The following is a 12563-nucleotide window of genomic DNA, read 5'->3' as shown; positions in this document are numbered from 1 at the left end:
TACCCCATGTCTCTGCAAGGAATTGAAGAGGAAGGAAAACATCAGTAGCTCATCCAAGCGCACACTGAAAACCATACACCCTTCAAGAAAAAGTAAACAGTGTTTAATCGCGTTTACATCTTGGGAAAAATTTGGGAAGCACCAGGAATACACAGTGACTGGCTTGAGCAGTATTTATGAGGGAATTAAACTGACAGCATTGGTATCACATACACACCTTTCCATCATACAGAAACTGCAAAGTAAATTGTGTAATATTATCACACCATTATTAAATGGATTTGCAAACAATATTCAGATTGGGGACACCATAAAGCAACAGTGCTTCCTATCTCAGTTCTAGCTTACAAAAGGTTTAATCATTCCCACCATCTTGTTTCTTGGAATTGAATAATTCCTCCTTCAGTGCAATAAGGAGGTGCCCATAGTTTTTTTTTTTTACCTGTCCTGCTGGTAATGGCTGATCTAACATCTCAACATCTGGATGCTGAGGAAGATTATATAGTCTGCAGAGGTCGCATATTAATCGCTTCAGCTGCTGAAGAAGCTATAAAAAAGAAAATATGGAAGCATTTATTAAAACCGAAGCACAAACCAATACCTTTTGAATTTTCTTCACACGCTGGCACTGAACTTCCAGTGTACAGCATTAAAATCAGTACGCACTGGAATGCAGTTCTCTGTAGTCATTGTAATAAAATCCCTACAATGGGAAACCAAGGACATGGCAAGTTAAAGATGGCTCCCATTCATCTCCTCATGTCAAGTGAAAAAAGCCATGAGCAAAAGAATAACCTGCACCATCCATTCATTCCAGGCATAGGTGTCTCAGCCACAAATCACTAGAGATTAATCAAACAGTCATATTCCTTGAGACAAGATGGTCCATTCCAGTTTCCTAGGTTAAAGAACCATGTCTTCAAAAAACCAAAGAGGAACAGTCTGATTTTCCACATCCTGAATCCTTTTACAGCACACTCCAGTGAGGCACTAGAAGCAAGACAAACATTGTACAAGGCATAGAAACCAGCCAACTTTCGGCTAGAGCCCAAGCAGTTTGCTTGCCCTGCTTGCTGCATCCTGTATCAGGTTGAGGCACAATCTGTTACTACCACTGGTTTTTGTTTCCAACTTTCAGCATTACATTGACTGTATTCTGGTAACTGCAAAATATGGAACATCTTTCCTTCACTCTAGTGCTATCCAGAACATCAATTAGTTCTGCAGAAAGAAAGAAACAAACTCTTCTTCTCAATCACCACATTAACGAAGTGGATTTCCATAGCTGTTAACTAAATCCAGGCAGCCTCAGATTCCTAATTAAGGCCAAGACCATAAAACACCGCATTTCCTAACTTCCATGGTTATCTCTTTGCATGGTTATATCAGAAAAACAAAGGAAGAGCTATGGAATACATCTGCAAGATGGTCAATGCCTTATTATTTGCAGAATAATAGCCTAGGTGAAGCTTGCAAAAATTACACATCCATTTAGGGACTTCTCTTCCAGATACCAAAGGGAGGGAGTTTGTACACTGCCACTTGTAGAAGGCAGTGTGCAAGACAGCCATTTCCGTAGGCCTGCCCTTCAGCACTACCAGTAGTTACACTTAGCACTGCAACCCCCACTCCATGAAGGAAGGAGACTCAAGCAATGTGGCCTCACCCAGGGTTCAGTACAGATTATATCATCCTGGAACAACAATGCTTCTACAACACTCTTCAGTGTTTGCATACTCTGTTTCTTAACATAGACAATAAATGAAGGTATCCAAGAAAAATTCAGTCACTCCAAAATATTCTGTCTACATCTTGCTACTGCCAAGTCTAAATGCTCTCAGTTTACCCTACTGCAAGTGAAAATTCAGCCTCTCCAGGGTTAAGAACTCATTTCCAAGCAGTGACAAGCAGATGTTGCCCTCATGCTACCTGAAAGCTTCAATGCTTTTCCCTTCTCCAGCAGAATTCAACACTGCTGTTTAATAAAAATGTTACATGTTCAGAGGCCACAAACTGACATACCAGCCTGCACTACAAGAATTATGACTTTCTCTCCATCATACATTTGCTGTTTCTGCATCATTCCTGACAGCCATCCTTCACTCAAAAATAAAGCAGGTGACACCAAAAGAACTGCTGTATCAGCAATACATTTCTTCTGAATATACTCATGAGATGTGATAGTTTTATGTTGCCAGAACCTTACTTTAACAATCACTTCTCTCACCAGTGTCAAGACTCTACACCCGTTTGAAACTTCGTGGGTGTCTGAAACATCAGGAAATCTTTTAGCAGGCAGAAAGCAGCTTAATCAAAAAGTTAGGTGGTAGATAGAATCACAGGTCTTAGAACTGTTATTCTCAATATGGTAAGATGCTTAAAGATGCACTGCTGCACACAGTGTTGAGAACATTTTCCCCTGCGTTAAACAACACTGCATCATGGAGAACTGGAGAATCAACTATAAAACTTCGGGAACTGTGATTTTCTTGCACGTAACTGTAAATTTCGGAAGCCATTCATTTTTTCACCTCTGTTTTGAGGTGTACCAAAGAAATCTAAACAGCTGGGGAAAGAACAGCCCCAATGGCATTTGGCTGGCCCAAAGATTAGGAAAGTAGATGAATGCAACATTAGGTGCATCTCTACAGAAAAACAGGAAGGGCTGAGGAGAGAGTGAAGCACTGCTTCCTGCTCTGCTTCCTCCACTCCCCATGCTCCCATGAGAAACCACCTGAATTACAAGGCAGGAGGACCCCCTGCAGCCAAGACCTAACACATTGTAAGCTCCTCTCACTTCTTTCTGAGCACAGCACCACTGCGAGGTACGTGAACACTCACAGAGCAACAAAACTGCTGGCACAGCCTGCACCAGATTACACAGCAGCTGTGTCTGCAGAAGTGTCTTCCTGCCTCTAGCAGCACACTGTCACCTTCTCAACTGCACTGGCACCAGTGATCACACAACCATGCAGCAGCTTACAAGCTTATTGCCAGATCAATTCATGATCACCAACTCCAATTCGCAAGCACCAACTCCATCACCAAGGGGAGGCAGGAATGGATAGCTAAGGGCAGGACCCCCCTCTCTGGCAACAACCTACTCTTAGGGGCTAGCTTAATGCAACTTCCGAAGTGCAGTTTCAGTTTTATAGCCAAGTTGTTTTACTTGACCTCAGTTTCTACAATGTGCAAAGGTGGCAGCAGAGTGAAAAGCTGGTCCTGTCTCTACAACCCTTCTTCCTTATTGTTACATTTTTCCTCCACTGGAATTTATTTCATATCCTTGATCCTTCTGCCATGGATCACTATCACTGTTATCCCTTATGCTACGGACACATGTATAAAAAATCATAGGATAATTTGGGCTAAAAGGCATTTCTGGAAGTCATCTAATCCAACCCCCTGCTCTAAGCAGGGCCTAGCATGATTTGGTATGTGTTAGCGGCACATGAACAGACTGTATCAAAAGGGATAGCAGTTTTCTGCCATGTAGGAATAATTTACATGCATTTCCAGGCTAACTTCACATGCTTGGCTGGTGTAAAATGAATGCTTAACATACGCTTTGCTTCTACTGAAGTGGACTATCAGTGTACCAGTACTTTCCCTGTTATACAAACTGCTTGAAGCAGAAACTAAGCAGGAACTCAGATGTATAATCCACAAGGTATTAAAGGAGCAATGTAAATACCCGCATAAGGTAAATGCTCAAGTGACCAAATACAATAACAAAATTATAATCTAATTCAGAGATTGCAATTAATATGAAAATAACAAAATATAAATATATACATATATAAAATGTAACTTTCAATGCTTCAGCAGTTCTCAGAAGTTGGCAGTTCTCCTGGACAACATAATGCTGCTTTAGACACAAAAACACCTTGGCATTTTTTTTGCTTGCTGTATTAACATCTTGCAAATAGAAAACAGTTTAGAACATTTTTTCTGAAGCCCATCTTACATTAGGAAGCCTTTTTATGGATTTCTAACGCCGTATGAAAGCATTAATTTTAGGAGAGCTTTAATGACATAAACATACTGCTGGAAGCACCATGTTTTCTATCACCAAGAAACATGGGCTTCAGTAGTCTAAGTATAGGCATATTTATTCTTCCACATACATCTATCTACCTATATACACACACTATATTGATGTAAAAATAAATGAATCAATTAATTCTTAACCCACCACCGACGTAAACTGCTGAAGAAGAATACAAGAGGAAACAGAGGGAAGAAATAACTGCAGCTTGGAGTGTGACCACTCTGAGCTACCAGGCAGTCTGTGACAGTAACTGGTCTCACATTCAGCAGCCGTGGGCAGTTTCAGTAAATAAAGCACAGCTGCTTCCTGCATTTTGTCTCTGTGAACCCAAGTACACGATTAGTTGCTGCTGCACTGGTAGTCTGCAACCGTCAACCTTCTTTCCTGAAATGCCATCATGTGGGACTAAATCTAAATTCTTAATACAGCAGCAGTGTGCTTAGGGATGACAGCTCATCCAAGTTGTACATGTACTTATGCCAGGAATTCTATACTTTTTGCATCTTCCACACAAATTTACGTTCTCAAGGTTTGGAGAGCATGAGAAGTAAGAGCTCTCCATTTGAATTTAGACCCATTTCACTATTGGCTTTAAAAAGAAAGCATCCAAATCATGTCTAGCTCTACCTAACAGCCCATAAAGTAAAGATTTGAAACTAAATTTGCAACTATAACTTCCACTATCTAATATTATTATATATTATATAACGATTATATACAACTGCTCTTCTATCTATAATACAAGAACCACGAAATTGAAGCAGGATTTCTCTTTTGCATGACACAACCACTAGAAGGCAGCTCTCAGTTTCACTACCTACCACATCTTATGTAATGCTGATGTTCAGGATGTGGAAGGGAATCCAGGAGACACTAGGGGTCAGAGAGAATTCTGTAGCCCCTTAGAATCACAGAATAGAATCATAGAATAGTTAGGGTTGGAAAGGACCTTAAGATCAGGTTCCAACCCCTGCCATGGGCAGGGACACCTCGCTCTAAACCGTATCACCCAAGGCCTCGTCCAACCTGGACTTGAACATTGCCAGGGATGAAGCATTCACAACCTCCTTGGGCAACCCATTCCAGTGCCTCACCACCCTAACAGGAAAGAATTTCCTCCTTATATCCAATCTAAACTTCCCCTGTTTAAGTTTTAACCATTACCCCTTGTCCTACCACTACAGTCCCTAATGAAGAGTCCATCCCCAGCATCCCTATATACCCCCTTCAGATACTGGAAGGCTGCTATGAGGTCTCCACGCAGCCTTCTCTTCTCCAGGCTGAACAGCCCCAACTTTCTCAGCAGATCTTCATATGGGAGGTGCTCCAGTCCCCTGATCATTCTCGTGGCCTCCTCTGGACTTGTTCCAACAGATCCATGTCCTTTTTATGTTGAGGACACCAGAACTGCACACAATACTTCAAGTGAGGTCTCACGAGAGCAGAATAAAGGGACAGGATCACCTCCTTTGACCTGCTGGTCACACTCCTTTTGATGCATCTGTTGACTTTAACTTGTTCAATCTGGACAGTCAAGCAGCTATCAGCACATTCTTAACCTTTCCACATGTTTAGCATTTTGACAAATGTTCACAGCAAGCAGCACCACGCTGATCCCAAGTAACACAGTTTCAGACCCACCGAAGATTTTCCAAGTGGGCATGATTTTAACACAGTAAAACAGTTTTCCTTTTAACATGTCAAACAACAAGGCTTCCATACATATATATCCCTGTCAAACTTTTATGCCTGAAGAGCATGCTCTTCACCTTCCCAAACAGGTGAGACCTGACAAAAGCAAGTAGAAAGGCCAGAGTAACCCTTAAGAACGCTAAATGAGGATACATATGCTAGCAGTGCTTTGGGCACATGGCTGCTGTGCTCTGTTGAGCTCCTGGAAGAGTCCAATGCAATTTCCTATCCAAAATCTGAGTGTTCCAATGGCTTTACGAGTTCAGAACAACATGCCACAAATGATCTCCTAGCTGCAATATGTTAAATACAAACTGATTTTGAACATTCTAAAAGTTTATACTGAACTAAGCAAGTTTTTAGGAGACAGCATGATAAATCAGAAGCCTCTGGATTTCTGCGTGTAGTCCCTTATCCCTTCCTACCTGACTCCAAGAAGTCAGCATGTAAGTTTCTCCAACACTGTTGAACAAGCGGGAGGCAACTGCACAGGCTAAGTTGTAGGGAGAAAAAACTGACCCAAACACAAAAAAACCAAGCCCCTTGAGCAAAAAAAACAAGTCAGATTTTGTAGAGGAAGTATTTGTCTCTTCAACCACTCCAATCTGTCTTCATCTTGGCATAACATAAGGTGGGGTGGATTCCTGAGAAAGCAATGGGCCATCCACAGGTGTCTATTACATCAACCCATCAGCTTTTACACGGGCAAGTACAATCTTGATATCAGAAGCTGTTTTCTTAAAACATACATGAGCAATCTATGTGCAGATGCAATTCAGCACAGCAAGTCCTATGCATGTTTGTGATAAAGCTTTCTTCCCTACTGCAAGCAAGCCTGCAGGTAATTAAACATAGGAAATATCTTGTTTAAAAGCTTTAGTCTGAAGCTACCAGCCACAGCAGCTTCAAGCTGGAAAATCTTCTGAAAAGTGTATTGAAGAAAAAAGGTGATTTGGTCATATTTTCTGCAACTTTACTGGCATAGGTGTTCCCAAGCAGATGTCACAAACACTAAGAGATCTAACATTCTTCTGAATACAGTTTAGCCTAAAGTTTAGGTTGCAAGAACAAAACACACAGCTGACATTACGTCTCCTGTGATCAAACCTGACACAACACATTAAAACGCTAATGATCCTCTGCAGTGCCTCTTTGTTTTTAATTATGGCAAGGCCATGAAGACTCTCACTTACTTGTTAGTTTCCTAATTATTCCTGCTAGAAATCATATGCACCCTAAATATCCTTTAGAAACAGAAATGTACACATCCTTATTGAAGATCAAGTGTGCTTGCTTAACATTAGCCCAGAGACCTTTACAGGTCAGTGATTTCATGAGGGAAAACATTCCCAATCCTTTCCAAGACCAGGCAAATACCAAGGCCAGCTCATAATTCATACAATAAGCAGTATTCCACGGGTTTGCTCTGTATGCATCATGAGCATTCATGTGTTCCTGTACACAAAAATAATCCCAAAATGTTAAAATCATCTGTTACTAAAGATAATTCTTAAGGGCCATTTAATATCCATAACACTAAATTTGGAGAGGAAAACCAACACTTTTAATCACTGAATTTGTCAGTAGGCTGCACTACTGCTCTTTGTGCAACGAAGTACGTTTGCACTGAGATGTATCCCTAAGTAATATTCAGGGACGCTTACTCTCCCAGAGAGAATGGGAAGTTAATTTTACATATGTATGTATAATTTACATATATACACACGCACACACCCCCCTCTTATCTCTAGATCAAAAGGGTACTCAAATAAGACATAATGCCTGATAGTTTTCTGAAACACAAAACTACCATTAGGATCTGTGTAAAGACCTTCTTTCAGCAGCAATCATCCAAAGTCACACCACTGTTATCACTATCTAAGGAATGTTCTGGTGCACCAGAAGCTACCGAGCCAAGGTGTCTTTACTGAAACCACAAATTCTTTCTATTACAGTCATGGTTTGAAGACTACACATGCTCAAGGACACAAAGTTTTTGCCTCCATAACGATCTCTGTGCAAGGCAACCTCTAGAAGAGCTGAATTATTCAGTAGTTTTTAAATTCTCAAGCATTTCACTGCATAATTACTTTAAACTGTGTGATTATTGGGGTGAAATGTAACTTTTTTTGTTTTAAGAACAAGCATTTAAGTCATCTTCCCTCCTTGCCCCAGATCTTTCGGATTACTTTTGGTTCATACGCTTTTGGAACAGAAATTTGTATTTACAAACACCCCCACCCCCCAAAAAACCCAAACTGAACTAATTTGATGGCTTAATAATGTGACAAAGCTCAATAAACACCCAAAACAACCAAAACACTTGCTCACCAGAGTATTGCTCTTCTTAATATCTTCTAAACGCTCTAAGACTGAAGTCAGGTTTGGGTCATCTGATTCTACAAACCATATTGGTGATGAAGAGGGGTAAGACTCCTGTTAAAAAAACAACACAAAAGACCCAACAAATAAATAAACAAAAAAAAAAAAACCAAACTATAAAGCTTTTAAAACTCATTCACCCCAAAAATTCCACAACACAGCATTAACATCACCTTTTATCTCACTCTTAAGTCAGCTAACAGAGAAGCTCTTAACACAGCAGTTTTAGGCAACGCAAGAGAAGCTGAAAGAAATCCAGCCAACTGGTTCTTCTCGTATTTCATCCTATTTTCATCTTTATCAGATGATGGACATAGATAAGAAACAGTGCTGAAAAGCTTAAAACCCTGGGGATAGGTGGAGCAGGAGGGACAAATGTAGGAATGTTGTAGATGTAATCATTACCAAACTATGAAATCACAACTAGGGCACATCAAAGAATAAAACTAGATGGGTGCCCGTTTGTCATAAAAACAGATTCTTCCAAGTAAAAGCTGTGAAGACAACAACACCTGGAGCCTTCAGACTGCCTTCTCAAACAGCACCATTCAAACCATTCCAGCACTGGCCCTCAAACTGAGGCAACACAGCTCAAGTCCATCACACAGTCCATCCACAGCTCCTGCCTCATAGGACAGACTAACACAGAGATCATGATTCCAAAAATCTGCAATTTGATCTTTGTACCATCAAGGCTCATAGAGGACTTTCCACTATTGAAAGATTACTCAAGCAATATATTGTGCACAAGTCTATCGGGAAAGCTTACAGACTAACTCTCTTCTATCATTAAAGTTCTATAGGTGTCAGGCAGGTGCCAAAACACATCTGAATGACAGTGAGATCAGATGGGTTCACAGGATTAGAAGTAGAGATGATTTTGCAGAACAAGTCACAGTTAGGGCACTTACAACACATGGAACAGGTGTGGCCCACAACCGCTCATACAATCCATGACAAGTGATTTCCCTCTCACTCAGCTGCCACGGCATGCAGCCTTTCCAAAGGTGCTCGGAAAACGCTTGCTATGGAAAGCAGACAAAGTCATTTGCCTCCTTTCTAGAGGCTTCAAAACGCAATTCCACTTTTTTTTTTCCTAACACGTTTGGTAGCGCTGTGAGGATGGAGGAAACCACGTAGCTTCCAGCTCAACAGCAAGTGTCCCTTCATATCACTGACAGGTTTGGATTACTTTATTTTCTTTTGGTTAAGGCATTCTCTACTTCTCACCCATTTAATTAAATTCTAGTAGCTGAGGACAAATTGCTGAACCTCAGTTTTATCACCCAGATATTATCTTCATATCCCCAGGTCTTACTAAATAGCAGGAGGGAATTTTCATTCATTTCCCTCACTGCAGTTTAAAGGAAAAATTCCATATTTCTCATTCCAGCAGCAATAAATCATGCTTTATTCTCCAGCACTTAAGAATCCAGGTTCCTACTGCTACTCTAATAGCTGACTCCACCACATACTTACGAACCTACACTCTTTCTCGACTGCATTATTTTTTGCTTTTAGTTTTCAAGACAACTGTAATAAACTTCACAGGAGGAAGACAACATCCCTGCCTGAGTAGTAACACTACTGGGCATTAGTGATTCCCAAGCAAACTTAGCCTTAGCAACCTCTCAAAGTTCAAGTCCCAAAAGAAGAATCCAGACCTTCATAACCTAAACTAGCTCCTGTCATTTCAAAGATGCTGGGTTTATCAGACCGCAGAACATGAAGCATTTGAAAACTAGACAAAAAGACAAGCATGTTACAACTGGTATTGAATGATACAAAGCTTACTGCCTAACTGACCTTCCAGCTGAAGAGCTGAACCTCCTAACAGAAACTGTGTGATTAGATCAAGGACATCAGCTTTGGCAGAACAGACCATCACACTCCAGGGATGTTCTAGCTCCAGAAGTCTAAAATCCCTGCCTGAAAACTGCAGCCTTTGCATTAACTTATTTCTCAAGCTCAATCCCCCCAGGTTTATATTTATTTTTTAAATCACAGCCAGCAAATACCTTTGGAAAACACAATATTCCTGGTATCTTTACGTAAAGATGAACTGGTTATGTCCTTTAGCTTCCCTTCAAGGCACACACAGACCAAGCAGAGACCTTAGGATACCTATTCTTGATAGGCAAAAAGGTTTAACTCCCATCTGCCACTCGGGACCCAAGCTAGTATTTTTTAGGAGCTACACTCCACTAAAATCATTCCAGGTTTTGTACCGGTATCGTCTCACTCTCACTATTCTTAATAACATGCAACCCACCTGTGAAGTCTTCTGCAGTAGTGCAATATTCTTACCTCAAAACCTTCATATTGCATGCTGGATCTTTATGCACAGGACAAAATCAGAAGGGAAACTCTGCTGTGACCCTAATGCCCAAAGACTTGTTTGAACCAGCTAGTTTTGTGGCCTGAACTGCTCTGGCTAGCTCATTCCATTAAGGGAAATGAAATAGGGTAAACACTACTAGCATGACTTGAGATTGCACCAACATCCCCCATTACTAAATACAAAGAACAAACAAAATCCCTTCCAAGACTTACTGAGCCATCTGCTTCTTGAAATCTTCATTAGGATAAAAATATTCTCCAGATACAGTCAACATTTGAAACGTGCATTCTCCCAACAGTTATTTTTGGCCTTTTTTAATCAAGCATTTTTATGTATGTTAGTCCAAGCAAATCCATTAATTGCAATGATTTCTGTAAGATAGATGTCTGTCAGTCTATTTCTCAAAACTGAACCTGGAATCTGATGCTGCTTACAGAGTAAAGCTCAACTCTTCACTGTCTACATTCTTTTCTGACAACTCTGTTTCTCCTCTACCCACCAGAAAGGATTTAATGAACGAACCCACTGTAGAACATTTGCTGGTTCCAATCAGAGTCCCTCCCAGTCTAGGGGCCTACAGAAAAATCTCTTCCAAAACACTTGCAGCAAACCCTTTGTCAGATCGGGACCTGACTGATAGTGCAGATCTGATAAACAAGCAATCCCACTATGTGTTTAATTACAGTGGCTGCTTGAATGTGCTGATGCCTTCTGTCCTGAATGACAGGCCTTCCTCTCTCTTAGCTCTCATTCCAACTCATTCCATTTTTTGCAATGAAGGAAAAAACTTCCAGTTGGTGGCAACACTTGCTAATTCTTCAGACTTACAATGAGTATGTTCACTGAACTTAAAAATGCATATGGCACTAAGATGCTCAGGGTCTGTAAGCTGTATTTTTGGAACAGCTGAGTTTCACATGGAAATGAGTCACTATATTTTGAAACAGAGAACTCGCATACAAAATTCAAACATTCTGATCTCGATATTTAAACAAGCTCATGAGTTTGTAACACCATAACACGCAAATGAAAACCTGATGTGGCTTGTAAGGTCAAACACCTGAACTAAGCACAAGCTAATTCTGTCAAGAGACTTAAGTCAGCTTTTCCTTCCATATCTGCACCCTGTAGAGAGATGGATTTAAGTTGTTATGCCAGGCAAGGAACACAAGCTTCTCAAATATAAAAGCAGCACTTTGAGAGAGGAACCCTAGAATAGTAATTATTTTATCACTATTAATTCTCAGTGGCTAAAACCCCATCACTTTTGGCCTTCCACAACACACCTGACATACAGTGATGTTGTGTAATTAGCTTAGCTGCACAGGTATCACCCATATTAAGTGTTTGAGATCTTTTATGTAACTGCTGTAACGTGACATTTTCCTGCTCTCTAGAAGTAAAAGCAAAAATTCACCACAGGCGGCAAAGGCCCCAATGCTTCCACAGGCTAATGCATGCTATACAGCTTGGAAAGCAAATGCAACTGCTCAGTAAGACATGACATCACATCTCGCATGTACCGAGGCCCCAGGACAAAGGCTGGATGTTTACAGCCAACTCAGATACAATTCATGGGATCATCACTTCTAGAGAGTCTTTGTATTAACACCAGGACAGACTGGGAGCTTTGTCAACACAAATGCTTCTGTGACAGAATGCAGCAAAAGAATTTAGCCTGCTAATAAACACACAGAATACAAAGAGACTAAAGCCCCGTGCTCCCACCACTGGAACAGTTTCCAAACCTATCGAATCATTTAGGAAAACCAGGGTGTATCACAAGAATCCACACAGCATCTCACTGCTCAGATGTTCCACTGCATCCTCCATAAAAGGGTCTACTTATATTTTACTAACAATTTTGCTTACCAAAAAAAACAATGGCAGCAAAAAGTGACAGCAGATACCAGAAACACATACATTAAGACAGCTTTTCCCAGATACAGATCTGTCAGCTAAGTATATCCTATCTAAGCTTTCTCATCCTTAACAAAAGCCTGTTTTACTTGCAGTGTTATATAATCTTTATCCTGTTCTGTAAAGCTACAGCAACACCATTTTGATGTAAGAGACTTTAAATGAGCTCTATCTAAA

At 40.6% G+C, this 12563-nt stretch overlaps 1 protein-coding gene across 3 annotated transcripts in view; it reads right to left on the bottom strand.

The window, feature by feature from the left end:
- The window catches only part of UBE2Q2 (ubiquitin conjugating enzyme E2 Q2), a 48185-nt gene that overhangs the window by 24735 nt on the left and 10887 nt on the right, over positions 1-12563 (bottom strand). For 2 of the 3 annotated variants that reach the window (XM_061347676.1, XM_061347677.1), the window contains exons 2-3: positions 8075-8179; positions 443-547 (exon numbers count right to left, since the gene is read on the bottom strand). In XM_061347676.1, coding sequence (XP_061203660.1) covers positions 443-547; positions 8075-8179 — 210 coding nt within the window. The remainder of the gene's footprint in view (positions 1-442; positions 548-8074; positions 8180-12563) is intronic. The other variant, XM_061347678.1, reaches the window with a different exon arrangement.

Source organism: Neopsephotus bourkii, unplaced genomic scaffold (genome assembly GCF_033783945.1).
Source record: "Neopsephotus bourkii isolate Nb327-2 ecotype Australia unplaced genomic scaffold, CSIRO-AGI_Nbou_v1 NB_318, whole genome shotgun sequence".
Taxonomy (NCBI): domain Eukaryota; kingdom Metazoa; phylum Chordata; class Aves; order Psittaciformes; family Psittacidae; genus Neopsephotus; species Neopsephotus bourkii.
The sequence above is the reverse complement of the archived record's forward strand: the minus strand, read 5'-3'. Positions and strand labels throughout refer to the sequence as shown.